Below are 27,184 nucleotides of genomic sequence, written 5' to 3'. Positions count from 1 at the left end.
GTGGGACTCAAGTGCCACGAGAAGGGCCGCTCCTGAGGCAGACCGAGCACAGCAAAACAGCGCCCAGAACCAAACACGCTGTGCACTAATCCGCGAACACATATCAAGGTGGGTCTCTTTAAACGCAAACGCGTAATGGAGGGTAAGCTCATGACAAGGCGAGGGCTGCGCTCAGAGCAGAGTGCCCGTGCCTGCTCCAGCGTGGCGATGTCCAGCAAGGCCTCTCCGCACCCGGCCCACGGGGACTTCGGGGCGCCCGCCCGCGGCCTCCCGGGGAAGGCACAGCCGGCCGGGTAGAGGCCCCGGTGACCCTCCCAGGCCTAAAGCACCGCAGGAACCGCCCCGGCCCCAGCCCACCACCCTGAGAGCCACCGCAGCCACTGCCTTCAACCAGCCCAGGACCGCGGCGGGCGGCAGCGTTGAAGGCGGCCGTTGCTACCGGCCCTGGGCGGCGCGGCCCAAGGCGGCCATTTTGCGGCCGCAGCGCGCTGACATGTCGCGCGCCGTGCGTGGCACCGCCCCCCGCGCCTGCGCCGCGCGCCCCGCGGCGGCCGAGCCGGGGCAGCTGCCGAGCGCCGCGGCGGCGGCCCAGACAAAGCGCCGGGTAATGAATGGGACGGGCCCGCCCGGCCCTTCCTCTTAACTCCTTCGGGCCCGGCCGGGCGGCGGCAGCGGCCACTTTCGGCTTCCCCCGCGGCGGCCGCCCGGGGAGGTGAGTGGCAGCGTTCGGGTATCGGGAGGGCGCCGGGCGAGGCGGTCCGGTCCAGTCGCTGCTGCCCCGGCCCCGCCGCTCCCCTCGCGCCCGCCGCCGTGTTTGGCCTCGGCGGCCTCGGTGCCTTGTGCGGCCGCGGGCCCGCACCCCGGGCCCGGCGGCGCGTTCCGGCCGGGAGCGCCCGCGGGACAGCGCCGCCAGGCCGGGCAGGGGGCGTGTGGCGGCGGGGCGGCGCAGGGAGCCGGGGACCAGGCCCTCGGTGCCGGTTCCATTGTCTGCGGGGCCCCGCGGGGGGCCCGGCCGGTCCGGCGGGCGGAGGTCGCCGGTGCCCAGGGATTTGAGGACCCGGCGCTGGCCGGGCCGCCCCAGGGCCTCCATAGCCCCCTGCCCGGGAGCGGTGCCCGCCCTGGCGCCGGCCGCGCCCCGAGCACGGAGCCCGCTCGGCTTTGTATGCGGGCCGGGCCGGCGGGACCCGGCGGGGCTTCGCCCCCGGGCCCCCCTGGCGGGGCCGCGGGAGCTGGGCCCGTGGAAGGAGCGGGGACCATGTGGCTGCTGCCACCCCGATCCAAGATGGCCCGGCAGCCCGGAGCGGGGACCTCACCGCTCCCCGCGCGGTGCGGACCGGCCCTGCCCGGGCACGGCGGGCCGCTCGGGCATAGGCTCCCTGGTCGGGCGCCGGAAAGCCTCAGAAATCCCAGGAAATCCCAAAAAGCGTTTTCCCCCGAGAACACGGGACACGAGGTGGGCAGGCGCCCGCCAGGGCTTCGGCCGCCGCGTAAACACCGCGTCTCTGCATGTCTGCGGGGAGGCTCCGGTCCTGTCCCTCTTGGGCAGAGTCGCTCAAGAGAGATGCCTGGGAAAAGTGCAGGATTTAGCTTTCGTGTACTGTTGCTCTCGTTTTCTATTTGGGGCGTGGTAATTTTGCTTAAAAATGTCTTCTGTAACTCCTGGACCTACTCAGAGACAGCCACCTATGTTAGACTGGCTGTGTTAGAATGCGTGCTGGATTCCAGAGGGTGTCCGATACTCTTAAAGTTGTTTGCTGCACGTACAGCCTACTGAAAGTGTAAAAACACTTATTATTGCAATGAAAGGTAAAAGGCCTTTTTTTCGCATTAATGGTCATTCTTCTTGTCATTGTTAAGTTTAGTAGGGTTTGGCTTTGCAGTGTATAGATCTTTCTCTGTGGCGCTTACATGTTAGAAGTGGTCGTGTCTTGTTTCTGGGGGGTATCTTTGAGAGATTTCAGTAATTTAGCCTGAGCTGTCATGCTACAACTGTAATGCCAAGCAGAGAAAGCCTTTCAAGCCCCCATAACATGAATGTACTTCTCAGACCTGCTTTAGGTGGTGTTGTCTGTAAGACCCACCTTGCTTTTTAAGAGGGTGAGCGCAGCTCTCTTCTTCTAAAGGTTATTTCCAGTAATGCAGCGTTTCACTTAAAGCACGGATGTGCACCCTTGGGAGGATGTTCGTGGAACACATACTGGGGGAGTGAAGTCTGGAAGACTTTATCAGCTATCCCCAAGATACCACACTGCTCCTAGGAAGCCTGTGTTTGTACAATACTGGGTAGGGGCATTCTAGTTATTATTTGCTATGGAGATGGGGTTTGCAGAGGAAATAGTCTTGCATCTTTTCATTGTATGTTAAAAGCAGCGTAAATTCTTTTGTGGACTATTAGAAACTTGAGTGCTGTTTGCTAGGTATAAGACCAACAGGCAAGGTGCTGACAGTTTTCATACAGTTGAATATCTATCTACTTTGGTACTTGGTGTTGCAAGTACCTTCCAACTTTCACAGGTGTTGAGGAATTTATTCCATAGAAGTTCTCCAGTGCAGTCAAATGTAAGAATTGATTGAGAATAAGTAAAATGAAAGTAAAACAAAATATCTAAACTAAGCATTTCAGAGAAAAGTTTTCTAAACTTATGTACTTTTGAATAACAATGACTCTTTTACTTCTGGTGGTGTACCACCCCCAATCCTCGTGACTGCTCTGCCTACTTGGAAGCTCCTGATAAGCCCTGTCCGAACCAGCTGAATGGTGAAGCGTCCCTTACCGTACCAGCTGGGCCGTGAGGCACTCCCTGATCTTACCAGGAGCTCTGGCATGGTAAAGGTGGGAAACAAAGGATAAGCAATTATCCTTTGTAGCCTTGGTAAACCATTTACCTGAATGGTAGCCCAAGTGGAACGGTACCATTGTTACTGCACTTTGGGTAAAAAAGCCCAGTAGTTACTGACTTGGTTTATGGCCAAGATGGAAACTTACCGATGACCAAAGTCAATCATCTTGCGACCCTATAAACAGCCCTCCTAAGTGAGACCCTTTGTGCTCTACTGGACCCCAATGGACTGTGCCAGCACCTCTCTCTGGTGGGACACCTCTCAGGGCTCACAAACCCTCAAGTCTGATACTCAAAGGACTGTCTCCCCCTCCTCTCGCATTACCACGTTCCTCAAGGTGCAGCCCTTGCCTAGGGGGAAATGCAAAGGGCTTTGAAGTATTTCACTGAAACTGAGGGGACTTTCTGATAGGTACCTTTACACACATAGAAATAGCTGTACACATTGTCTTACCTTTGTGTATGTGAATTGATTATTGTAGGAATTTTACTATTTCAAATCTGTAGTTAAATCATTGTTATAATTGTAATAAAATTTATCAAATTGCTTTGTAAATGTTAAACTATTGAATGAATAAGTGCTGCTAAACCCTTTTTCATGCTTATCTTTGCATGCATATCCTTTGCACTCTTACCCTCTTTTGCATTCCCAGCTTTTGTGTAAATCATTCCAAATTACTCCTTATTTGATCTTCCTTTGAGTGCTTTAGTCTGTGTAGTAAGTAGTAGAGGGAGCCTTGCCATCAAACTCTCTAAAGTTGTGTTTTCATATATTGATATTAAACCCTGCTTTTGCCAGTACCTTTGACAGTGTTTCTTTAAGCAGCCAAACCACTCATTCCTGACATCTATATAAAGCCAAATTGTGACAGGTACAGCATACACATTGATAATGTGAAAAGCAAAGTATAGAACAGCAAAAGGCTAGACAGGTGATGAGCTTAGCGTAATTTTTGCTGTCTTTGTTACCTTCTCTTCTACACCCTCTCTCTGATGTTTCCACCTATTAAGGCTCATTTTAAACAAAGACAGTAAATGTCCTGAGCAAGAATTGTGTTTGCAGAACAGCCAGTGTCAAAGGTGGTTAGTGCAGAGGGGGTCTACTTCAGAAGACATAACACATCACTAAGACTTAAACAGGGCCTTTGAAGATACAGACCTTTGCACTTTTTTTTGAAATTGTCCATCTACTGAAGTAGAATATCCACCTGTCAAATATTTTTAAAAACAAGGTATTACAAAAGGAAGTGTCCTTTGAACCTATTGGGTCTTTCTGTTTTCTTCTCCCTTTTTTCTTGGAATTTGTTCTCTTCTAGTTTTTAGAACCCTAAATGCATTAACTTCTTAGAAATATTTTTTTTTTTGCTCTGAGAAAGTTTGAGTCAATGAATGTACATGTTTTATCTCCCAGCAGCTTGCTGCATTCTACCACCACTTACAGTGAAGACTGTATAGAGGAGATTTTGTAAATTCTGTTTTTTTCCAGCTTGCTTATAATTTTTATGAGTTCTTATCTTCAAAGTGAGCATATTGTGCTATGGGGTTGCCACTAATGTACAGTTAAAATAATCAGCTTTATTCAAATAGCATGATGATACATATATATTGGCTTAGGCTTATATAAGAAACAGTATTGTATATAGTTTAGTGAGGAATTTTGCAAAATAAGCAGGATGTTTAACTCATCTTCATGACTGACATATTCTCCCTAAGTAGGGACAATCTAGATATTTTAGTAGTATTGGCATAAATTAATGTAATTTACATAATATTATCTGTTGTAGTGTACATTTTCAAAACAGACTTCCCAAAGAGAGCATTCTCATGTGGAAGACGTGTATTGTTTTCTGCACATTTTTGGCTGTTTATTTTGCATTTGCTACTGGCAACTTCAGTATTAGTCAATTCAGAACTATGGAATTGTTCGATTTCAATCAATTAGTGAAAAAATTGAGTAGTTTCTGTGGCCTAAAGGTAGTTTTCAAGTGAAATCCAGAGTTTAAAGCTCATATGTCAAGAGGCAAGAACAACTAAAGCTTTTATTGTGGGCTTTTTTGGTTTGGGTTTGTTTTTTTTTTTCCACTGAAGTGAAGGAACTTCTCTCCTAAATTAATGTGATATATAGTTTAACCATGGTAATATTGCTGTGGGTTTGTTTGGGTTTTTGTTTGGTTTTTTTTTGTGATGGGATAGTTCACAATATGATGGGCTGTTAAAGCAACAACAGGGAGACAGCTTGATTTATTTTCATTCAAGTGTGATAATTCAGAATAAATAGTCAATTTTTTTATATTGAAAAGTGAAGTATCAGTCTTTCCTATAATCTCCTTAAGACTGGTTTTCAGTGGATGTTGACATAAGAAATATTATTATATTACTATAATCTTTATATAAACTTGCAACCTGTGTGCTCTCTTTAGTAATTACTGCACAGTTGTGTCCCTTCCATCTCTCACCTCTTTCCTTTTCTCTGCTGTTTAAGGACATGTAGGGTTGGACGATCCCTCTCTGAAGGTTTACAGGGTTACTAGTCCATTGTTACAGCTGCCTGAAAGTTTGTTTGATTCTATTTTTTCTTTTGAGTCATGTCTGTTAGTTTGCCTTCACTAGTGTCATACAGATATATTTTTCCTTTAGTGTGTTAGAGTAATTTTTGCCCTGAGTGCTCAGATTTTCTGTACACTCAATACGAAAGCCAATTCTGGGTTTCAGTAGTCAATAGCTTGAAAATTATGGCTGAAAATAGGCTTGGTTTAACAGCTGGACATATTTAGCAATACTTTTTTGCAATTCTTTACAAAATGTATGGGAAAAGGGATTTAAAATTGATCATATATTTCTCTCATGTGACAATGATCAAAGAATTTGTGTCAGTTTTGCCCCAAATATGTTCATTCAAATAGCTTGTCAATAGTTATGCTGCTGACCTGTTGCTACAATTCTGTATACTGTTTTCTGAATCAGTGTTTGCCTCTAAAGAAAATAAGATCAGATCCAGCTAAAACGACTTTTTTTTTTGTTATTCTTCTCACTAAAATAAACAATCAAGCATTGATTTGAATTTAGTGAAATCTTGGGCCTGGCTTGAAACTATGGTCATCTTTAACAAATCAAAGAATGGGAAAATGGGAATGAAAGCAGTGAGGGGTTTTGGTGTTGTTTTTTAAAGACATCAGGGAGCATAAAGATGCATATTTCTACTTGTATCTTGCCTGTAGTCTGATGGCTCGAGCACTTGCAAGGAATGTGGGAGAGCCAGGTTCACTTCCCTGCTTTGCCTGAGGAACTTAATCCACATCTGGGGAGAGTTCCCAAACTGCTCCACTGAGCACCCTGTGTCGAGCGGGTGGGTCTCTGCTTGCCTGACACCTTCTTCTCTGTATATATTATTTAAATGTTGATGTAATAGGGATAGCTGAAGCATCTCAACAGTCAAATTAACCAGCAGCACAGCTCTGGAGATGTTTCCCTTGCTTAAGAGGCACTATATTTTTACTTAAAAATGTTAGTCAAAGAAGTTACATATAATTCATTTCATAATGCACAGTAAGCCATCTATCAGGACTCTGCCCTCTGAGAGGTGTTCTCCTTCCTAAGGAAAAAAAACCTAAATGTGGATATATATGTGTGTATATATATATATAATTAAACATCTCACAGTCTGATTAAGAGCAGTAATCACTGACTGGTGGGGAGAATGCTTTGCAGATATAACTCCTGTTGATGCTTGACCCATATGAAGTTTAGAAAAGAGGACAAAGTGACATCCTAACCACTAAGCATTTTGGAGTCCAGCTCTTTCTGCATTTGGATTTGGAGTCAAAGCTTACTTTCTGGATTTTCTGAGGTGACAAAAAGATTTCTTAGTTGGTTGTGTTGGGATTTTTCAGTGTACTGGGGCAGTGTAAGAGCTGGGGCCTCTGCACAATGGCACTCGTGTATAATGGTCAGTGGGACTGAAGTTGCAAAACTCTGAAAATGTGTCCTGTGATAGACTGTTTCAGTCTGTTTTGTTGCTAAGGCAAAATATGTGACCTAATATGCTCCACTTGCAATTGCTCCTTTCTCATATATGGGGAATGATAATCTTGTGTTGATCCTATACTATTGCATGTTGATTAATACACACAGTAGGTGCAGTGTGTAAGCAATATGTTTAGCTCATGAAGAGGAGGTGTAACAAGCTGCCAGGTGAATCCTGTAGTGCATTGAAAGGTGTTGGCAAGCTCCTTTGAAGCCTTGCATGTAGTGTAGACTCCATTTCATTAAGCCTAGGCATAAAAAAATGGAGCAGTGCCAAGATAAGTATAAAAATTTGACTTTTAAATTTTTTTAGTAATCATGTGGTAGGCTTTTTTTTTTTTTTTTTTGCTCTGGAGCTCTAGAGGTGAAAATGTCTAATTTTTCTTTTTCAATTATGAGGGCTAGGGATTTGAAAACAGGCAAGAGCCAGTCATGTAACTGTAACTCCTGGAGCTCTCACCTAAAGAGAAACTTGAAACATCCCATGACTTGCCACTGTGACAGCAAACGTGTTTAAAAAAAAAACATTAAAAGTAATTACTTTCTTCTTTTCCTTAGATACAATCATCTCATCATTAACTTTGAGTAGCAAGTATTTAACCTCAAATGAAGCAGCCTGCCTGCAGTGGAACAGATGTGTAAGTTGGTTTGTTTTGCTCAATAAACTAGTGGGCAGCTTGTTTATCTTGGGTCTTGTATCATTGTTTTTATTTATTTAGAGTAAGACAATGGATAAAAGGAGTGAATAATTGTATGCCTATGCATTGACTTGCGTGGAGCTTAATAATTTAGCAGGAGGTTCGTATGAGTGCCCAAGCCTTAAAAATTAAGTTTGGAAGCCTGGATATCTTTACAGTGTTACAGAAATAGTAACTATTTTATGATTTATGGGGCACCTTTTACTCTGTGGTATCAGCTGGCATATATACATCCTTACCCTGAAGTATACTACTTAAAAATGGGGAGGAAACTTACATGCTACATTCATTCTATATTCAAATTACATGCATCTTAATCAGATTTTCTTGTCTTCACTGATAAAGTTAGTTTTAATATTTTTTTCCTAGGGTTTTTGTCTTAAAATATTAAAACTTTATGTATTCATTTTGAGCTGTTGTGTACAGATTTTTTGGAAGCCTGAGATTCCCGAATAGATGCAGTAGAAAAAAAAATGTTCATATGCAGATCAGCATTTATATGTAGAATAACAATAAATGTTGTTATTGTATAGTGTTTCAGAGCTTTCTGTTTATTTCTTGCGTCCCATCCCTCTCTGCTCTGAATAAAGTAGTTCAATTTTTAAGCTTCCTATGTGATTGGTTAACATGCATGTTAACAACAGATGGACAAAATGTTTAAGACCCGGAAGATGTTGAACTAGGAAGTCTTGGTGGGGTCATGGAATCAGAATGGTTTGGGTTGAAAGGGACCTCTTAAGGCCACCTAGTCCAACCCCTTGCAACAATCAGGAACATCTTCAACTAGACCACATCACTCAGAGCCTCCAACCTGACTTTGAATGTTTCCATTCTCTGAAAAACCTGTTCCAGCGTTTTGCCATCCTCATTGTAAAAAATTTAGTCCTTATATGTCGTTTGAATATACCCTCTTTTAGTTTAAAACATTACCGCTTGTCCAATCACTACAGGCCCTGCTGAAAAGTTTGTCCCTATCTTTCTTACAAAACCCCCTTTACTGAAAGGCTGGTCTAAAGTCTCTGTGGAGACTTCTCTTCCCCAGGCTGAATAACGCCAACTCTTTCAGCCTTGAACCATAAGACTCTGGCCTCTGTAGTAAGAGAAAATTAAAAGCATGATTCAGATTCATTCCTTGAAGCAAGGTTTTCCTAGGTGACACCCACAGAGTGCATGGGGGATTTTGTTACATACTAAATCTTCCTGTGGATTGTTCTACATCAGAGTCTAAGCAAACATGAACTGCTCGTGCTTTCCAAGTCTATAGCAAAGCCAAAGAGCAGGAAAGAGTAGTTGTCGTTTGCATCAGACTTTCAAGTCAGTTTTAGACCACTGTCAAGAAATCTTGATAAAATGTTGTTTTTGTCAGGATATCCAAAAGTTCACTCTCAATGTAGTTAATGGTGAATTCTAATGTACTCACCTTGAGCTCACCGAATGCTTTGCACAGTTTCATTACATGATGTCAAACACTGTAGTGTTTTATACTTCTATTTAAAGTGCTTTTTTATTTTGACTCTCAAGGTTAAACACCTTCAATGAAAGTATCCACTTCAGTACTACCTGTCTAATGAAAATGAGTATCTGGTCTTAGGATCTTCAAGAACTATTTCTTGAATTATATTCCCATATGAAATAATTGTTGACTGCGAGTTCAGTTGTTCTGATAGATAATAAAATCTGTAAGTCATTAGTGTTAAAAGAAATTAAATGCCAATATGAGCTCCAACAGGAAAGTTTATATGCTTCATCACCTCTTTTTTGTCATATTCATGTACTTCATTGAAATTCAGGTTGTAAGCTCTCTGGAACAGATCTAAGATAAATTTTGTCAGCCTAAAAATGCATTTAAAGAATGTATTTTGAGTTCCTTGCAACATTTTTTTTACTTTAACTCTTTTGTTAACGTTTTTGGAACACCATAATTTTTATGTGCTTACTTGGGGATATATGAGGAATATATCAAATCGACAATTTTGTAAGTGATCTCATACTGCTTCCTGCTGAGATATTTTTCCTTCATGGCTTGGTAGTTCAAGACTGACTTAGTTTTTCCTCTGTGTTTCAGCGTATCAATATGCAATATGTGATGTATTCAGCAGTACAGATTGTACCATGCAGTGTATTCTGAACAAGTTATTGCACACCAGCTCTTGGTGTTGAGTAGTGCGTCCCAGAGAGTCGGCATTTTGCAAATGTTCTTTCTGTCCATGAAATCCCAATTTGTGATTAAGGCAACACTCTCTTGAGAACGGGTACCCTAAGAATGAGTACTTACATAGAGCCGGGGTCTCCCGAGAACAAACATGGGAGTATTCTGCTGTCCAGATGTTACCTTCTCTGTTAAAATTTTAAATTTTGGTAGGTCAGAAATGTTATAGGCCTAGATCCTTTAGCATACACTGTAGGAATTAGTTTTACAGTAACTTTTATGTGTGGTTTAGGTAATTGAAGAAAATCTAGTTCCTGATTAAAGGAATCTAGTAGTGCTACATGAAGAGGTGGGAGAGGAAAAAGCAGTGTGAAAATTGCTACCTGTTTATATCTCACACCTGACTACTGGCTCCTACGTCTTGAGAGCTCTTCTTAGTTTAAGATTTGGGACTGCAAATCCCAATGCTAAAATGTTGCATATCTGATGGTAATCATATCAGATTTTCTATACTTTACTCTGTGGTTCCCCTTCTTTCTTCTGCATTAAAGGTGGGAAAATGATATGCATGATATGGGAGCATATCTACAGACAGGAGGGAAAAAAAACAACCAGAAGGCAACAGTGTAAAGCTCGTTACATGAGAGGTTGTCACTTGCTGTGATTTGCATTAATAGCTGCTGAAATAGTAGGAAGAGTGGGTCAGCTTTCAGGGAGCCAAGCAGTGTGCAGACCATGCTGTCAGCAGCATCTTTGCTTTTGATACTGGGAAACAGGAGGAAATGGTGTTCTGTTCTTTTCCTAGTGATTTGAGTTGTCTTCTGTGGCTTTACAGTGCAGTGGGGAGACTGTAATTCATTTATGACAGGAAATGTCATAAATATCAGAAAAAATGATGACCTTAACAGGAAGATTCCTCATCCCTCTCTTTCTCTAAATGTTTTTATTTATTTACCTTTTATATATCCCTCAAAATATTAGGTTTATTAAAATAATTATGTATAATAATAGAAATCAAGCAAATGGGAACAGCAAGGGTTATCCTTTTCTTCACCTGTTCTTGTACTAAAAGTATTGTGGATCCTAGTCTGAATAGGATACCCATGTAATCTTATTCTCTAAAACTTATTTAAAAACCAGATTTCATTACATGACTTAAAGCTCATGAACTGCACTAGTTAGAATAGGTACTACAAAAAGCTTTATTCTTAATTAAAATTCTTGTATTTTTCATTAGCACCTTGAGCAAAACCCTATTTGCTCAAATTATAGCAGTGGGATGGTTCTTCTATAAGCCATTTCTTTGGGGAGAAGAAGCTATTCAAAGAAGGAGCTATTTGTTTGCCAGGGATAGGAGAGTCTCTTTGTACTTCCTCTTGTTGCTCAGTGTGGTGCTGGTGGGAACAATGTCAGCTTCCTTTGGCTTAGTTGTCCTGTCAGCTGGGTCTTGGCGAAGTCTCACTTTGCCTTAAAGAAGGCAAGGAGAATATATCCCTCAAAAAAGTTAAGAGGGAAAGTACCCCTTTTCGGGGAGGCTGGGCGACAGGCTGGTTGACACATGAACACAGAGATGTGTACGTTCACTTCTCTCTCTCCCCAGTTCTGTGAATTGGAATGTTTGTTTTGAGAGGGACAGTGTTGTGCTCATTGGTTTTTAACCTGAGATATCAGGTGAAAGTGTCAGATGCTACTGAGAAATGTACAATTTACTTAGAACATACAGAATGACAAAAAATACTTAAAAGAGGCATAAAAAGTTCATCCCTTTTGTGGTCATGATGGATTATGCCTGCATGTGATATGGCAGCTTGGTTTTAAAGTTACCTGTTTCTTTTTGTTGCAATTCTTGTGCTCATTGACAAGGTGGTGAAACTGAATGTTTCTGAACTATAAAAAATATTTTGGATAGTAAGACTGTGAATATTTCATTATATTTAGTAAAATGATTATATTTTCCATGCTTTAAGAAAAATATAGACATATTTCTTCAATTTATTACATGAGGAAGAAAGAAGATGCCCTCAATTGTAAAAGATTCTCCAAAGAAATCTGTTTCTTCTCCATACCAGGTGTGTTCTGACTTGAAATAAAGTTTTGTGACAAAAGAACAATTAAGCTTAGCTGTAAAAATTCCCTACGAAGCATTTAAACTACTGTTTATACTCTTGAAAATATTTTTTGTCTTTTCAGGAACTATTAAGAGCATTTTCTTTCTAACCTGCCTTTAAGTGGACAGGCATTCCAGGATACAAACATTCAATACAAGCACAGTACTATGTCATGATACAGATACAAAAATATGATATATGTAAATCATGGAAAACCTCTCCATAGCACAGCTGAAACTATCTGAGGACTTGTAACTAACTGGCATCAATATGAACACAGAATCAGATTGATGAGTAGCTATGAATGTGTTTTTAGAACAGACCTCTCCAGACTTGATTTGGTTAGTACGAAAATAGATATTAATATATGATGGTCTTAGCAGTTCAACTCATAAAGGTCCATTTTTTTTATTTATCTTAGAAAAATTATAGTCCAAACAGGTTAATATAATAATATATTCTGTAAAGGATTCAGTTCACGTTCTGTGAGGGATTTTCACACTTACATAGATGTTTTCAGCAGGAGTTCCAAGAAGACGTACTGTACATAAGACATGATGTGCCTCTTCTAACTGCTTTTTCATTCTTCATCATCCTGCCTATTCTGCTTTGTAACCCTGTTTTCTCTTTTACAGGTATCTCATTCCTTCTGTTTGAAATCATCCTTAGAGTTCTTGAGGTTTCACTCTTACTGAATTTAAAGGTAGACATTAAAAAAAATAAACCCCACAAAAATATGTTTTTTTAGTATGTTGCAAGCTAGGAAGGTGGACTACTCCAGAGAAATCTCCTGTCCTAATCCCCTCCCACTTACTTTGTCAGCTGTGGGCTGCACAGGAGGAGGAAGAGTAGAGTCTAATGGGCTGTGCAGAGAATTGATCACTTGGGGAAAAGAGTGGTTAGATGAGCTTTGCTTTGCATTTTCTGATTCTTTTCTGAAAGCAGGCTGCTATTCTCTAGCAGTCTTTTGTCTTTCCTTCTTTCCAAGCTTACCTGTTGTTACTGTGGGTTTTGTTGTGTTTTTCCTTTTCTGTGATAATACTGATGCATCTTTCCTAATCGACTCTTATCTTTATCTTCATTTTACCCTTGTGTTGTGTTACCTCAGCCTTCGTTCATCATCGCTCAGCCCCAAATTGTACAGCATGAGGTACTAAAAGCAGTTTTGATGTCCTGCACTAAAAATGCTGTAAGCTGGACAATACATGCTTCAGCTGTGTAAAAAAAAAAGAAATAATTAATTTTTTTCTTAAGAAAACCACCCTATTTCTTTTAATAAGAATTGCCCCATCTTATTAGCATATGATGTTTATAAAAATTTGTAAATTATAATAGTATCACAATAATGTAATTTGCTGTAGCTTTCATTTGAAGTAACACTGAACTGATTTGTAAGACTTGGGAAAATCCTGCTAAGTTGTAATGGAATTATTGCTTAAAACATTGGCATTTGAACAAAGAACAGACAGATCTGACATTTGGTAGGTGTGAACAATAGCTTAGAAACAGATCTTGCAAGTATTGCGTACCAGATGATGAGAAAAAACACTTCAACATTTAAGAGACATCCTAGGCAAATGTTGACATAATTTACTTATTGTGATAGATCTGTTTTTTATGAATAATCTCTTAGTAGAGGCTGGGATGGAAATTACTGGCATGTGTACAACCTGCTTTTGTTTTTTCCTCCTTCATTATAGTGTACTGCTATGGGAAATTATCAAAGGACAGGTGAAGGAATATAGCCCCATTTAAGATCTGATGGTATTTTTAGTGCACTAAGGGAAAAAATAGCAACAATTAAAGGCTTATCAGGTAGTTGTAGGTGTGAATAGTGCTACTGTTTCTGGTGATACATTATGTATGGTGGTAGTGCAACAGTGATATTTCTTTATTTTTTTACATAAAACTTGGGAGTGACATTGTTTTGGCTGAGGTGATTGTTGCTTTAGCTTTGCATATTTATTTTACTTTTAATATAAATGCTGTTTGAAATCACATGGAAAGGGGATTTCTGTGCTGTGGGCTTTAGGGTGTTTAACAGTGCTGCTAAACCTAGGTGGTGCAGGATGATGTTTCAAGTAGATATGTGCTTAATAAATTGGCAAATGAATTACGAAGACTGATTTCTCCAGAAATAAGCTTGAGCTTTGACTCCCAACTCTATATCAGACACCTGCTTTATTGAGCAGTCAGCCTGTATCATTGGGGTCTGATGAAACATTTGGAGACTGAGCATGTTTAGCAAATCCGGTTGGGCACTAAACAGGGATGTCAGAATTAAATGTCAGCCAGATGTAAATAATACGCATGCTAACATCCTTATTTAAATCACACCTTAAAACTAATTAATATGAAATGTATAATATTTAAAAAACATTATCTCAATCGTTTTAAGAAGTTTTATGGTTGAGGATGTACTAGTGTAAGAACTGAATTAAGAACTGGATCCTCTTTTTAAAAGATATTACTTTCATTTCCACTTTGTTCCAAAGTATTTTTTAAATGATGTTGATCTGGAAATCATACCATTTTTCTTCAGTTTTGCCACTGTCAGTAATTATTTTCAACCTTTCACACAACAGAGTAAGCCAGTACCATTGTGTGCAGAGGGAATTAGAATGCATACTTTCTTCCATACGTGATGCAGATGATTTAGGGTTTGAGGTGGAAATATTGATATGAAGGTGGAGCTTTTAGTTCTTGAATCTTTCCTGATGTTTCAGTATTAGTAAAATGATTAGTAAACAGCACCCCATTGACTTTTTGATGTTTAGAGCAGGAAGAGAAGAAAACAGATGTACAAAATAAAACATCTTTCAAGAGTAAGAGGTTAAGTTTGAGGAGTTTGAGTTTGTACAATGTTCGGTGTTTCCTATGTGCTGGTTAGATTTTAACTCAACACTGTCCCTTCAACAATAGTCTATGACTAAAACTTCCACTTCTGAGCTGTTACCTTCCTGCATTATTATTAATTTAGAGGTAGTATGGAAAATAGAGAACATAGAGAAGAGTCCACTAAACCAAAAAAGTATAACTTGGCTCTAGCAGATCTCTTACTGCTTAAAATAGTCTGTGTTAATAGTAAAATTATTTTATGTTTTGTGGGACAGGAGGCAAGAAAGAGGGGAATATCTACATTTAGTGGGTAGTCTTTTTAACTTTTCAGTCTCCACTCCAGCTAAATTTCTGCATTTGTAATTAGGGTCGAGTACATGGAGTCTAATGATGATAGTTGTGACTATAATACTCGGCTCACTACACCTTGGTTTTTCTCTACCTGCAATGAGTGAATTAGGCCCTGGCTTACACCAAGCCCTCGGTTTTTCAGCAGCATGAAGGGGCATGAAATATCTTTACACTTGAATAAATCGGAGGTCTCTGTGTCGTGTCCTGACAAGTAGCAGGAGCACACCCGGGAGCTCACAGAAGACTATTCATGTCAACAAGGAGCAATGTACAGTATTGGTGGTACAGTATTCTTTTGTGTCTAGATGGAGTGTTTGAGGTCGTGGACATGAGAGAGGGTATTTCTGTTTGGTTGGAGAGAAAACCTTTGTAAAACCACAAACCAAAAAAGTTATTGGTTATCATGAGATCTGCTTTTCAGGTGACTGGAAAAGTAATGGTGGCATCTCTATTCTCTTCTCTTCTCTCCCAGCAGTTCTCTACAAATTATACGTCCCATGAAGTCCAGAACAACTTGTTTCTTCTTTTAAACCTGACTGTGCTTTATTCCTGATTACACTATTGCATCCCCTAGTTCATACTTGTATGTCTGTGCCGATTCCTGTGAGCTTCAGTGAGACTTAAGAGTAGGACCCATCTTGTTCAAAGTGTGACTAACATGCTAATTTTGCAGTCTTTTCTACATTTTAACTGCTCAGTATCTTGCAAACTTCTGTAGTTTTTTATGGGTGAGCTAGTACTGACATTTTGTCATAGGACATTTCTTGAGGAAAAAAGGTCACTGTTCTTAGTTTTCCTTCTTCAAGGGATTTATAACTTGCAAAAGCAGTAAGGTTCATCTGGCTATTGATTTACGAAAACATGTTCTTCTTACTTGTTAAAGGGTTTAGATGTGTGTTTTCTGGATTTTTGGAGGTTTCTTAATTTGGTTTTTGTGGTTTTATTTTGTTTTCGTAAATATTCCGTAATTAGCATCATACTTGTCATTGCAGTTGAAGCAAATAATTTCTCAAAGTATCTGCTCCTTATTGCTTGTATTGTTTGCTTTTAAGGTTTTTCTTTTAATTTGGTATTCTTAATGATGCCTATACATTTCCAAAAATAAACAAGGTTAGCACTATTTATTCTAAAACTGTTATCTGTTTGTGCAAATTATTTTTAATGATCTTTTATGTACATCTTGTGCTCAAAATCTGTACTACTTTTGATTTTTTTTTTTTTTTTCAAACCAGCAAATGGTTTGGCTTTCACTGTCTCCACATTTTGCATCTTTCTTGAAAAAACTGCTCTTGTGTTTTGCAGTTGTGGGTCTGTGTATTTACACTACATGCACTTCTATAATAATGTTTTTTTGTTTTAAACTACTTTCTCTAGACCGTTATTTGAACCAAATTTCTGTGATGTAATCAAGTTCATGATTATTGCCTGATTACTCAACCTACAATCTAAAATTGTTTAAAGCTTCCAGGCCACGATGTGCTTTACAAACAACTAATCTGCTCCTGGTTCAGTGTTCTTGCATGCTTTTCATATTTCTCTGTGTGTTAATGTATGTCTCTGCAATTCTGAGGCACCAGTGTTTCTCTTTTTACCTCCTTCCTTTAGCAGTGATTTCTTCAAGTCATGGCAGTCTGCTGTGGCAGTGGCATTCTCCTGATATTTCTTGTCAACCACCTTACGCTTCCAGTAATCCCATTTTGAATGGAAAATTCTATAAAATGTTTCTGCAGGTTTCTTACCACAGCAGCCACTCAGGAGCTAATAGTCCAGAGTAGTGCATTTGAATAGATAATTGTACTCTAGTTCCCTTTATTTTCTTTGAATATTTTCTTTTTGTTGTTGTTGTATGGTGATTCTGTATCTCATTGTGGTGATTTCAAAGGCATAAATCACTTTAATTTTGAGCTGTCTGCCTGTAGCCTTTTGTACCTTTGAACACATTTTTCTTCTCCTTGAATGTCCTGTTTGTTTAGCAGTAGTCCTTCACTTTGAGTAGCTTGGGTCCAAGGGTAAACAAGCTATGTAAAGGTGGTCATAAGCAAATTCATACTTTGTTCAAGGTGACTATAAAATTTTAAAACACTCCATCCTTTTTTGTTTCTTATTAAAACAGACTCATACATACAGTTGGCATGGGAGGAGATGAAAAACATTCTATCATTCTAACCCTGAGCATTCTGGAGACTGTATTCTAAAGAAAATTGGGTTGAACCCACAGGGGTGTTTGAAAGGAAGGAGTTTAACTTAATTTTACAGTGTGATGTAGTAACATCATAACACAGGGTCACAGAATGGTGGGGGGTGGAAGGGACCTCTGGAGATCATCTAGTCCTACCCCCCTTGCTAAAGCACATTCACCTACAGCAGGTTGTACAGGATCTTTGTCTAGGTGGGTTTTGAACATCTCGAGAGGAGACTCCACACCCTCTCTGGGCAGCTGCTTCCAGGGCGCTGTTACCCTCAAAGGAAGTTTTTCCTCATATTCAGATGAACCCTCCTGTGTTTGTTTGTACCCATTAATCCTTGTGCTGTCACTTGGCACATTGGAAAGAGCCTGATTTGTTGCACCAGAAATCTTTCTTGCTTATCCTGTATCCTTGGATTTTGATTGGAGATTTTAGTACTTGAATTGTTGATTCACATGTTTTTCTGTCCCCTTTTTGTGCAATTAAACGTACATTTCCCTTTGTTTTGGTCCTAAAGAAACAAAGATAATAAGGTCAGGAGCAGATTAAATTGCTTCCCACATCTTTTTTTGGTGGAGGAGATTATGAGCATTAAAAACACCCAGGAACAGCAAGGAGAAATAGAGAAGAAAGTTGTCTACCACCACAGTTCCTGCTTCAGAGTCCAAATAGCTCCCTCACCTCTTCACCTCAGCTTCAGCAAGTAAGACCATCAGAACCACAGCTATCAGTATTAAACTACATGGCATCGGCTCAGTGGTGTTGTGTACTCAAAGCTAATTTAGGATAAGATGATTAGGGCCTAAGTGTTTGAATATGTAGTGATAATGGCTGATAACGATTAAGAACTTAACCGCTGGCAATGTGTGGTCTTAATGAACGTCAGTCTGGTTAAGTGTGGTTATAAAGGTTGCAACTGGTCTTTTTTATCACGTTTCCAAATCTTCCCATCACAGCTACCTTAAGCTTCACTGTGTTAAGCAGTAACTGCTTATCAGGACAGAAGCAATTGAAGCATCTCTGCGGGTTTTTATGTTTAAAGCCTAGAAGTGGGTTTGCATAGTTAAGAAATTACAGGAATCGAAGGCTAGAGATGCGATTACCTGTTTTGAGGCAAAGAAATTGTAAACAGGTTTGTCAGAACCTGATGCCAGGAGTTGTATGTATGTGTTTTGTGTGAATCTAGCTAGGAATCTGTAATGTGCTTACTGTAACTTGGCACTGCCATGCATAATTTATGTTCTGTAAGCCCTGCATGGAGTCACCTGCTTGTGAGCCTTTCTATTCTGTGATCCTAAGTCACAACAGCTTACTATGTTTTCTTGCTTTTCCTGTTTGCAATACAAGCTCCAAATTCACAGATTAGATCAAAGTAAAGATGAAAAAGAATCCTCTTAGATTGATTCCTATTAAAAATAATTGACTATCTTACACTGTCTCTCGTCGCAGATCCAAGTGCTTCTGTATCATCAGTATGTGTGTGATCACTAGCTTGTGTTTCATTCAATTTTATACTGAGTCATGTAAATTTAGTCTCTGGATGCCAGAATTGTTCTTAGATATGATTTCACAAACCTATGGAATGTCCTGTGTAGTGTGTTAAATTTCTTCTCGAAATCTAAGGCTTTTCTTCTTCTTCAAGTCTTTCCCTTCATTCAAACTGATGTTCTTCATGCTCAACCTTTGTATCTTTTGGTATGTGAAAACAATTTTTTTCTTGAGAAGGAGAGAGAAAGGCAGTGCACAAATACTAAAACTTATACAGAAAGAAAACCAGAGTTGCTCCCTACCTCTTAGCACGCTCTGACTGTTCCATCTCTCTTTTCTTAAAACAGCTGCAGTAAGATGATTACCCCTCCTTTTTCCTGCCCCTTCCTCTGCACTGGAAAAGAAAGAAAGTTATCACTCTGATAGGCTTTCCATAAATCTGACATCCACAGAAAATGAATGTTTCTGATTTGTAAACAGACCTCAGAGAAAATTAATTAAAATCGGTTACAAAGCTAATATAACACTGATCTTGATACAGGGAGGAAATGTCTGTGTGAATAGCACAGACTTTTGTAATGTGTTTTGTAGCTATGGCTATTTTCACCTTTTGTCTCCTGACATCATAGAATCATAGAATATTCTGATTTGGAAGGGACACATCAGGGTCATCGAGTCCAACTTCTGGCCCTTTGCAAGACACCCCATAAATCACCCCAATCTTTGTGTTTTACTAACAAATGAAAGTTGTGGGAAGCTTGTAAAATAACTGATTCAAGTTTGTGTTTTGGCCTCAACTGTCGAGAAAGAGTTCTAGAAAATTCAGAAAATTTGCACAAATTGGAGTACATAGTGTGACATCACCTATGTGGCCAAAAATGTTTGTTATCTTGAATGAAGGCACCAATAATTACATTAATGACACAGAAAAATAAATGCGAAAGGATTTGGCAAAATTTAGAATTTTGATATAACAATACTGGAAAAAAAAGTGACTGACAAATGCAGACAACTTCATGTTTGTGAGGGACTAGTGGGGTGTTCTAGTTTTGTAGCCTGTTGTGGCCCTGTGGTTTATATGCAACTATACTTCAGCAACCTACTCTTTGTACTGGAATTGGTGGGCAAAAATCTTTGCTCACAAGTGAAAGGGTGTATCTTGGTGTGAAGGGGCTTTCTGTTGTAACCTTTGGATACACAAGGAACTTGAGCTGTTAGTGCTGCACTAGGCACCAGCATATGCAACTGTGCGTGTCTTTGCTTCTGAGCGATGTTGTGCTTTTGGAAGACCTTGGTGTCTGTATGGCATTTACGCAGCCCAGTTACCCTAAATTAAACATTCAGTTTTCAATCATGAAACTCTAAAAGTAGCTTGTTTCTATAGCATGTCTGGGAGTCTTATGGAGTAAATACAACCATGTGAAACTATGGTCAGAGGAAGAGAGATTAGTGTGACAATGCTGGACACCCTTAAACAGAGGTTTCTTGGGTTTTTTTGTGTTTTTTTTTTAAACACTGCTGTCAATAATGAAGGGCTCACATGTACAGGAGTATAATGTAACATCTGGCTTTAAGTACATATTTCTGTGCTAAGATGATTAAATGCCTGATTGTCTTTATATATATCTGCAGATATAGACACCTATGTAGTATATGTTTTTAGCATATATGTGCATGTGCAGTGGTTGAATTGTGATGTCAGGTGAGGCACAGGTATGTTCTAGCAAACGCAAAAGCAATGCTTGGACTCTAGATTTTGTCAAAACTGAACCAAAACTTCGTCGTAGACACATAATTGCCTACAATAAATGTATTGAATGAATGTTGGGACTTTTCCTTTTTTTTTTTTAATAGCACACTGAATTGTTTTTATCTCAAAGGATTAAAAACCAAAACCTACAGAACATTTAGTGCCTGTTTTCAGTTCCTTTACTGTAGTCACTTAAAGTAACTGAAGTGTTAATCAACTTTTGTCTTCGATTTTTTTATTTCTAGATGGTGCAAAAGAATCGCAGTTGCCCAATCAAGATCATCAGAATGGCTTCCTTCAACAAGAAAATAGAACATTCATTTTTTAGGATTATGTCTACAACATGAAGCATTTAACAGTAGCTGTCTTTGAGAACACTCATCTATGACATGAAATGTCCTGATCCTGGGAAAAAAAAGAGATTCCATTAATTAAGTCTATAATTTTTAAATGCATTTTTATGACTAATTATATTTGCTTATGCACAACACAGATACAGGATTCATAAACCAGAGATTATTTTAACACATGCGCACATTTGTGTTTGTGCATTCAGTATACAAGATACATAATTTTAATCAAATTTTAAATAATCTTTTAAATTATCTATATTTATTAATAAATGAAGTCTTGGCAAGAAGAATTTGTCATCCATGGACATGAGTAAAGCAGAGTCCCCCGGAATGGATGATAATTTTGTATTGGGTAAAATCAATAACTTAAAAGTAGAGCAAGAGGAAGACAGCATTAACTGTACTCTAGAAAGAACGGATATAAAGGCAGAACAAGATGATTTCAAACATGCAGACAGCAGCGATGAACAGGAAGACAAAGAAAAGAACTTCATTAACAACAACGCTGGCAAATATTTGTCCACAGAAAATGAAGATGATTATGGATCTCTTTTTTCTCAGTATAGTAATACGCTGTATGATGTAGCAATGGAAGCTGTGACACAAAGCCTCCTTTCTAGCAGAAACATAAGCTCAAGAAAAAAGTCACCTGCTTGGAACCATTTTTTTATATCTCCTAGAGACAGCACTAAAGCAATATGTATGTACTGTATGAAAGAATTTAGCAGGGGTAAAAACGAAAAGGACCTCAGTACAAGTTGTCTCATGAGACATGTGAGGAGAGCCCATCCCACTGTACTAATTCAAGAAAATGGAACTATGCCAGGTATATCCTCCTTTTCTTCATCTACATTATTGCTGCCACCTCAATCTGCAGATGTTGGAGATCTGAGTTCTATGTTATCCCCCATAAAATTGGTAAAGAAAATGGCTTCTAAAATACCATCTCCAGATCGAATAATTGAGGAATCTGTTTCTATTGTTTCTTCTGAAGAAATATCAGATCTCTCAGTTTCTGAAAAGTGCAGCAAAGAGGAAATCATGGTCAGCTCATCTCCACAGCTACCCAACAACCAGTATGACGACACTGTTGAGAATGTAGCAGAAAAAACAGTTGTAATTCCAAAGAGTGCATCAGGTTCTAGAAGGAGATCTGCTGTCTGGAAACACTTTTATTTGTCACCTCTAGATAATTCTAAAGCTGTTTGCATCCACTGCATGAATGAATTCAGTAGAGGGAAAAATGGGAAAGACCTGGGAACAAGTTGTTTAATAAGACACATGTGGAGAGCCCATCGTTCCATTGTCCTGCAAGAGAATGGGGGTGGTACCAGCATACCACCTCTCTACACCACACCTCCAACTCTACTGCCTTCTTTACTACCATCAGATAGCGATCTGAATTCTGTCTCATCTTCTCCTGGAAAACTAATGAAAGAACCAACTTCTGTTTCTTCTTCTCCGGACAGAATCTCCGAGGAGATCCATACAAATCTGACTTCTGGAGATGCTCTAGTAGAAGACTCAATGCTGTCATCTTCTGATGATATAGGTGAAGTCTCCTTTGTTTCATCTCCTGAAAAACAGTGTGAGGGATTAGGTCCACTAATATTTGAACCTACTGCTGTGTTTCAGCAAAACAAAAGGATTATGAAAAGGCTTAAATCAGAAGTTTGGCACCACTTTTCCCTGTCACCTGCAGACAGTCTAAAAGCAGTATGTAGATACTGCAGTTGCATGATAAGTCGTGGTAAGAAAGGAGATGTTGGCACAAGCTGCTTAATGAGACATCTATACAGACGCCATCCTGATGTAATTGGAAACCAAAAGAGCTTTCTTGATGTGAGTTTGGCAAATTCTCCTTACGCCACTTTGGCTTCTGCAGAATGTTCATCCTCAAAGTTGACTGACTTACCTACAATGGTTACACATGATAATCAAATTATATTTCCTGTTAATAGTAAGAAGACCTCAAAACTGTGGAATCACTTTTCAATTTGTTCTGCAGATTCAACAAAAGTAATATGTACACACTGTGGACGTATAATAAGTAGGGGGAAAAAGCCAACAAACTTAGGCACAAGTTGCCTTCTAAGACATTTGCAGCGGTTTCATAGCAATGTGTTGAAAACTGATGTTCCAGAGACAGTATTATCCTCATCTACGGATAATCACATGCCACTGCGCACAGAAATACTAGGATCTTCAAATTTTGATGAAACCAATGACAAGTTTTGTGACTCTCACCCAGTTGCCAAAAAAATCACAAGTCTTGTAGCCGAAATGATTGCACTTGACCTTCAGCCATATTCTTTTGTAGACAACATTGGCTTTAACAGGCTGCTTGAATATTTGCAACCTCAATATTCTTTACCTTCTCCATCTTACTTTTCTAGGACAGCAATTCCAGATATGTATGATAATGTAAAACAAATAATTATTTCACATCTTAAAGAAGCTGAAAGTGGAGTGATCCATTTTACGTCCGGAATATGGATGAGCAACCAAACACGAGAATATCTAACCCTGACTGCTCACTGGGTAACATTTGAGTCTTCATTTCGACCACAGTGTGAGGATTACCATTGTTCAGCACTATTAAATGTATCGCAGATTGATTGCGACTACAATGGAATCAGTATTCAAAAACAGCTTGAGTACTGGTGGGAAACATGGATTACTTCCATTGGACTTCAGATTGGGATTACTGTTACTGATAATCAGAGTATAGAGAAAACTTTAAATGAAGGTGATCATTCAAGTGTACAGTGTTTTAGTCACACGGTTAATGTAATTGTAAATGAGGCTATTAAAAGCCAGAGAATGGTTCAGAATTTGCTTAGTATTGCAAGAAAGATCTGTGAACGCGTCCATCGGTCAGCAAAAGCAAAAGAGAAGTTAGCTGAGTTGCAAAAAGAGTATGAATTGCCTCAGCATCAGCTAATACAAGATGTTCCATCCAAGTGGAATACATCATTTCATATGCTTGAACGTCTTATTGAACAGAAAAGAGCCATTGATGAAATGTCGATAGAGTGCAGCTTTCGGGAGCTAATAAGTTGTGATCAGTGGGAAGTCATGCAGTCGGTGTGTCATGCTCTCAAACCTTTCGAAGCTGCAAGTAGGGAGATGAGTACACACATGTCTACTCTAAGCCAAGTGATTCCAATGATTCATATACTTAACAGAAAAATAGAAATGCTATTTGAGGAAACTATGGGCATAGATACTATGCTGAAATCTTTGAAAGAAGCTATGGTGAGTAGATTGTCCTCCACACTTCATGATCCAAGGTACATTTTTGCTACGCTTCTGGATCCCCGGTATAAAACATCCTTATTTACGGAAGAGGAGGCTGAACAATATAAACAAGACTTAATCAGGGAGCTGGAAATAATGAGTTCTACCTCAGATGATGATAAACCTGTTTCCAATGGATGTGATATAGGTTCACCATCTACAAATTCCTATGGGGAAGATAATCTTTGGTCACTCATGGGTGACATGAAGAAAACAAAAGACCTGAAAGAGAGAGCAAAGTTACCAGAGGAAATGGTGCTTTCTTACTTGGAGGAAGAAGTGCTTGAGCATAACTGTGATCCTCTAACGTACTGGAACTTTAAAAAGTCATCTTGGCCAGTACTGTCAAAATTGGCTGTCAGGTTCTTGGGTTGCCCACCAAGCATTGTTCCTTCAGAGAGATTGTTTAATACATCCAATGAAAGCAACAACTTTAGTCAGTCAAGATTAACGATTGAACACTTTGAAAAGCTTATCTTTTTGAAAGTGAATCTTCCTTTAATATACTTCCAGTATTGAAACTAATGAACAAACTGCTAGATTAAATCTATTGTTGCTCACTGGATATTAACTATCTATAACTCGGATTTTTAAATTGCTCCAGTAGGGGCCATGTATGACATCTAATCAGTGACTATAGTTCCAAATTTTAGGTTCATTTTTTTTCAGCTTTCAATATGTCTACATGTGCCTTATTCATAGTACTTCAGGCCAGATATTGTATATATGTTTTTTAAAAGTTCACACTAGAGATAGCCTGTCTCGTCAAATTATACAAAATTATGTAGGTTTTAATCCATAATTGTAAATGAACTTTAAAAAAGCTCAGTCATTTGTTTTAATAGAATGGCAAAAAAAAAAAAAAAAGATGTAAACAGTTCTATTCTGTAGTTTTTTATTCAATTATTATGTAAAAACCATAAACCAGGTACTGTATTTTAGTTGAACATTGCTTTAATTGCAAGAAAACAGGTTTTGTAGTTGTCAAGAGAAAGCTGTACATGAAAGATGGGGTTCAAGCTGTCTTTTTATCATGCGGTGTTTTTAACTGCAAGCCCTAAAGTACTTACAGGATTAAGAAGAGTTATTGAGAAAGATGTGTTTACAGGAGACTGTTGACTTAATATCTGAAAATAAATCTTAAATTTAAGATGATATGGAATGTCAGTTATACAGCAATCGGTAATAAAACTCCCCATTCTGGGTTCTCCTGTTCAGGTTTTACATTTTAACTGAACTACAGAAATATTCTGGGTATTTATAAAAGCTCTTAGGAACTCTTATCAAAGTTTGTGAATTAATGCTTGTTATTTAATGCCATGTACAAAAAAGGCAAGAAACTTACCATGATGACCCTAATGTCATTCTGAAGCCTTTCCTAATCTTTAGTGCATCGAAACTATAAGGTCCCTTTTGTAAAAATTGAGCCCTTACTCCTAATGTAATTTCAATTGTGTAGAACAGCCTTTCTTAAAGCTCCTAGTACAGAAATAACTGATCTTCTGGTTTTCAGTAATAGCCTTATGGGTATGGTGCACTGCTTAGAACTTTATGTAGTAGGATTGATTCTTAACTGTTGGTGTCCATCAGGCAAATGGGATATAGAGCCCTTAAAATTTCAAATAAGATGGAAAAAATAGCCAGCATTTTAATTTGAAAGGAACATTCTCCATGGTTTAACTCTAGAAAGATTCATCTTTTCATTTCAGTTTTCAATGAATACTTTTTGGGAAACAAGTCATTTGCCTATGACCTTTTAGAAAAGTTGTAGCTTTGTTAAAATACTGTACCTATGCCTAATCTAATTTTGCATTTACTATGTTTTAGTGTATTTATAAATGGTGAACTCAGTTTCTGAAATTAAACATTTTATTTGCAATTTTCCAGTGGTAGTCAACACCGCCTTTTATTTTTCAGATGGATTTAAGGCAACCATTGAATGAAATTTTATACAATTGTAATCATAAATATACCACCGAACATGGTATGTGAAAAGATGGGTTTTCCATTTAGCTCTTTGGACTTGAGCCTGGATTCTGGTTCTTTTCATTTCACAAAAGCTGTTTTAATCTCAGGAAAATCTGTTGAATTATTTCTCAGGTGGCTTTGGTTTCCATGTGCCATTTCTCTAAAACATTTTATGGTTTCAGGTATTTCAATTGTTATTCCATCAGTTACGTTTACACCTGTACTATTTAAGTAAATTACTATATAGTGTGCTTGGGAAAAACTAATACTGCATTTTGCCTCCAGTATTTTAAAAGACAATTTTTACTTCTATCAACAGTCAGCATTTCTTTGTTTTTCTAGGCTTAAATGAGAATAGCACATGGTTTTTCTGCAGTAATAAAACTATTTGTTCTCGTTTATATATAGCTGGAAGTAGGTGAATTTGAATGGTTACTAGTTAATTATTATCTCAATTTTTCCCCTACATTTTAACTGTGAATATAACCTTGACCTTTGTAAAGGAGATTTTTTAATCTCTCCAAACCAGTGGAGAAGGAAGTAGAGCATGAAGAAAAAAATTTTTTCTTTTTAAACAAGTGATATAATTTTCACTCAAGGCTTGAATGTAAATAAAGCCTACGGCTTAAAGCATTGTGGAGTCACATCATACCAGGAGTGCTGATAGTGAACAAGCTTACCTGAAAACCACAGTTCTCTGGAAGCAAGCATTGTGGCTCCTCTGAAGGCAGTCTTTGCTGTAGCTCCTGTCTAATTCCCTGTGTGGAAAGTTGTAGTGATGGCATTTTGTAGCCCCAAATTTGCATCTTACTCGTATGGATAATTAATTGTATAGTCATGTTTTTTGTCAAAACTTTTCCTGAGAGCACAAGAACTAGTCACTATTTTTAAAAGTAAACTTTTATCAGTTAATCTACTTTATTTGTACCTGCAATTTTCTTTTTCTTTTTTTTTCTTTCCCTTGGTTTGGTTTGGTTTGGTTTTTTGAAGGGCTTTGTTCTTAAGACTGCACTGTTTCAGTGTCAGCTTGGTTAAGAATCAATTATAGGCTTACGTTAGAATTTTTTGGAAGATAATACACAGGCACAAAATGCCTTAAAATTGAAATACTTAATATAAAAATAGGAGAAAC

The 27,184-nt window shown here is 38.9% G+C and overlaps 1 protein-coding gene across 4 annotated transcripts; it reads left to right on the top strand.

Moving 5' to 3' along the window:
- On the top strand, positions 1-27,184 carry ZBED4 (zinc finger BED-type containing 4). Of its 4 annotated transcripts, none has more exons than XM_027679242.1 (3): positions 1-108; positions 7,422-7,501; positions 20,677-27,184. In XM_027679242.1, exon 3 carries the CDS (start codon positions 21,085-21,087, stop codon positions 24,601-24,603), a length of 3,519 nt encoding a protein of 1,172 aa, XP_027535043.1. In that variant the 5' UTR covers positions 1-108; positions 7,422-7,501; positions 20,677-21,084; the 3' UTR covers positions 24,604-27,184. The 4 variants fall into 4 exon arrangements, with proteins under 4 accessions (XP_027535043.1, XP_027535042.1, XP_027535045.1 ...); XM_027679241.1 differs by lacking the exon at positions 1-108 and adding an exon at positions 536-712; XM_027679243.1 differs by lacking the exon at positions 1-108 and adding an exon at positions 6,169-6,186.

The sequence above is a fragment of the Neopelma chrysocephalum genome, unplaced genomic scaffold, assembly GCF_003984885.1.
Source record: "Neopelma chrysocephalum unplaced genomic scaffold, ASM398488v2 Primary Assembly neopelma1_45, whole genome shotgun sequence".
Taxonomy (NCBI): domain Eukaryota; kingdom Metazoa; phylum Chordata; class Aves; order Passeriformes; family Pipridae; genus Neopelma; species Neopelma chrysocephalum.
This window is presented reverse-complemented; position numbering and strand designations above follow the sequence as displayed.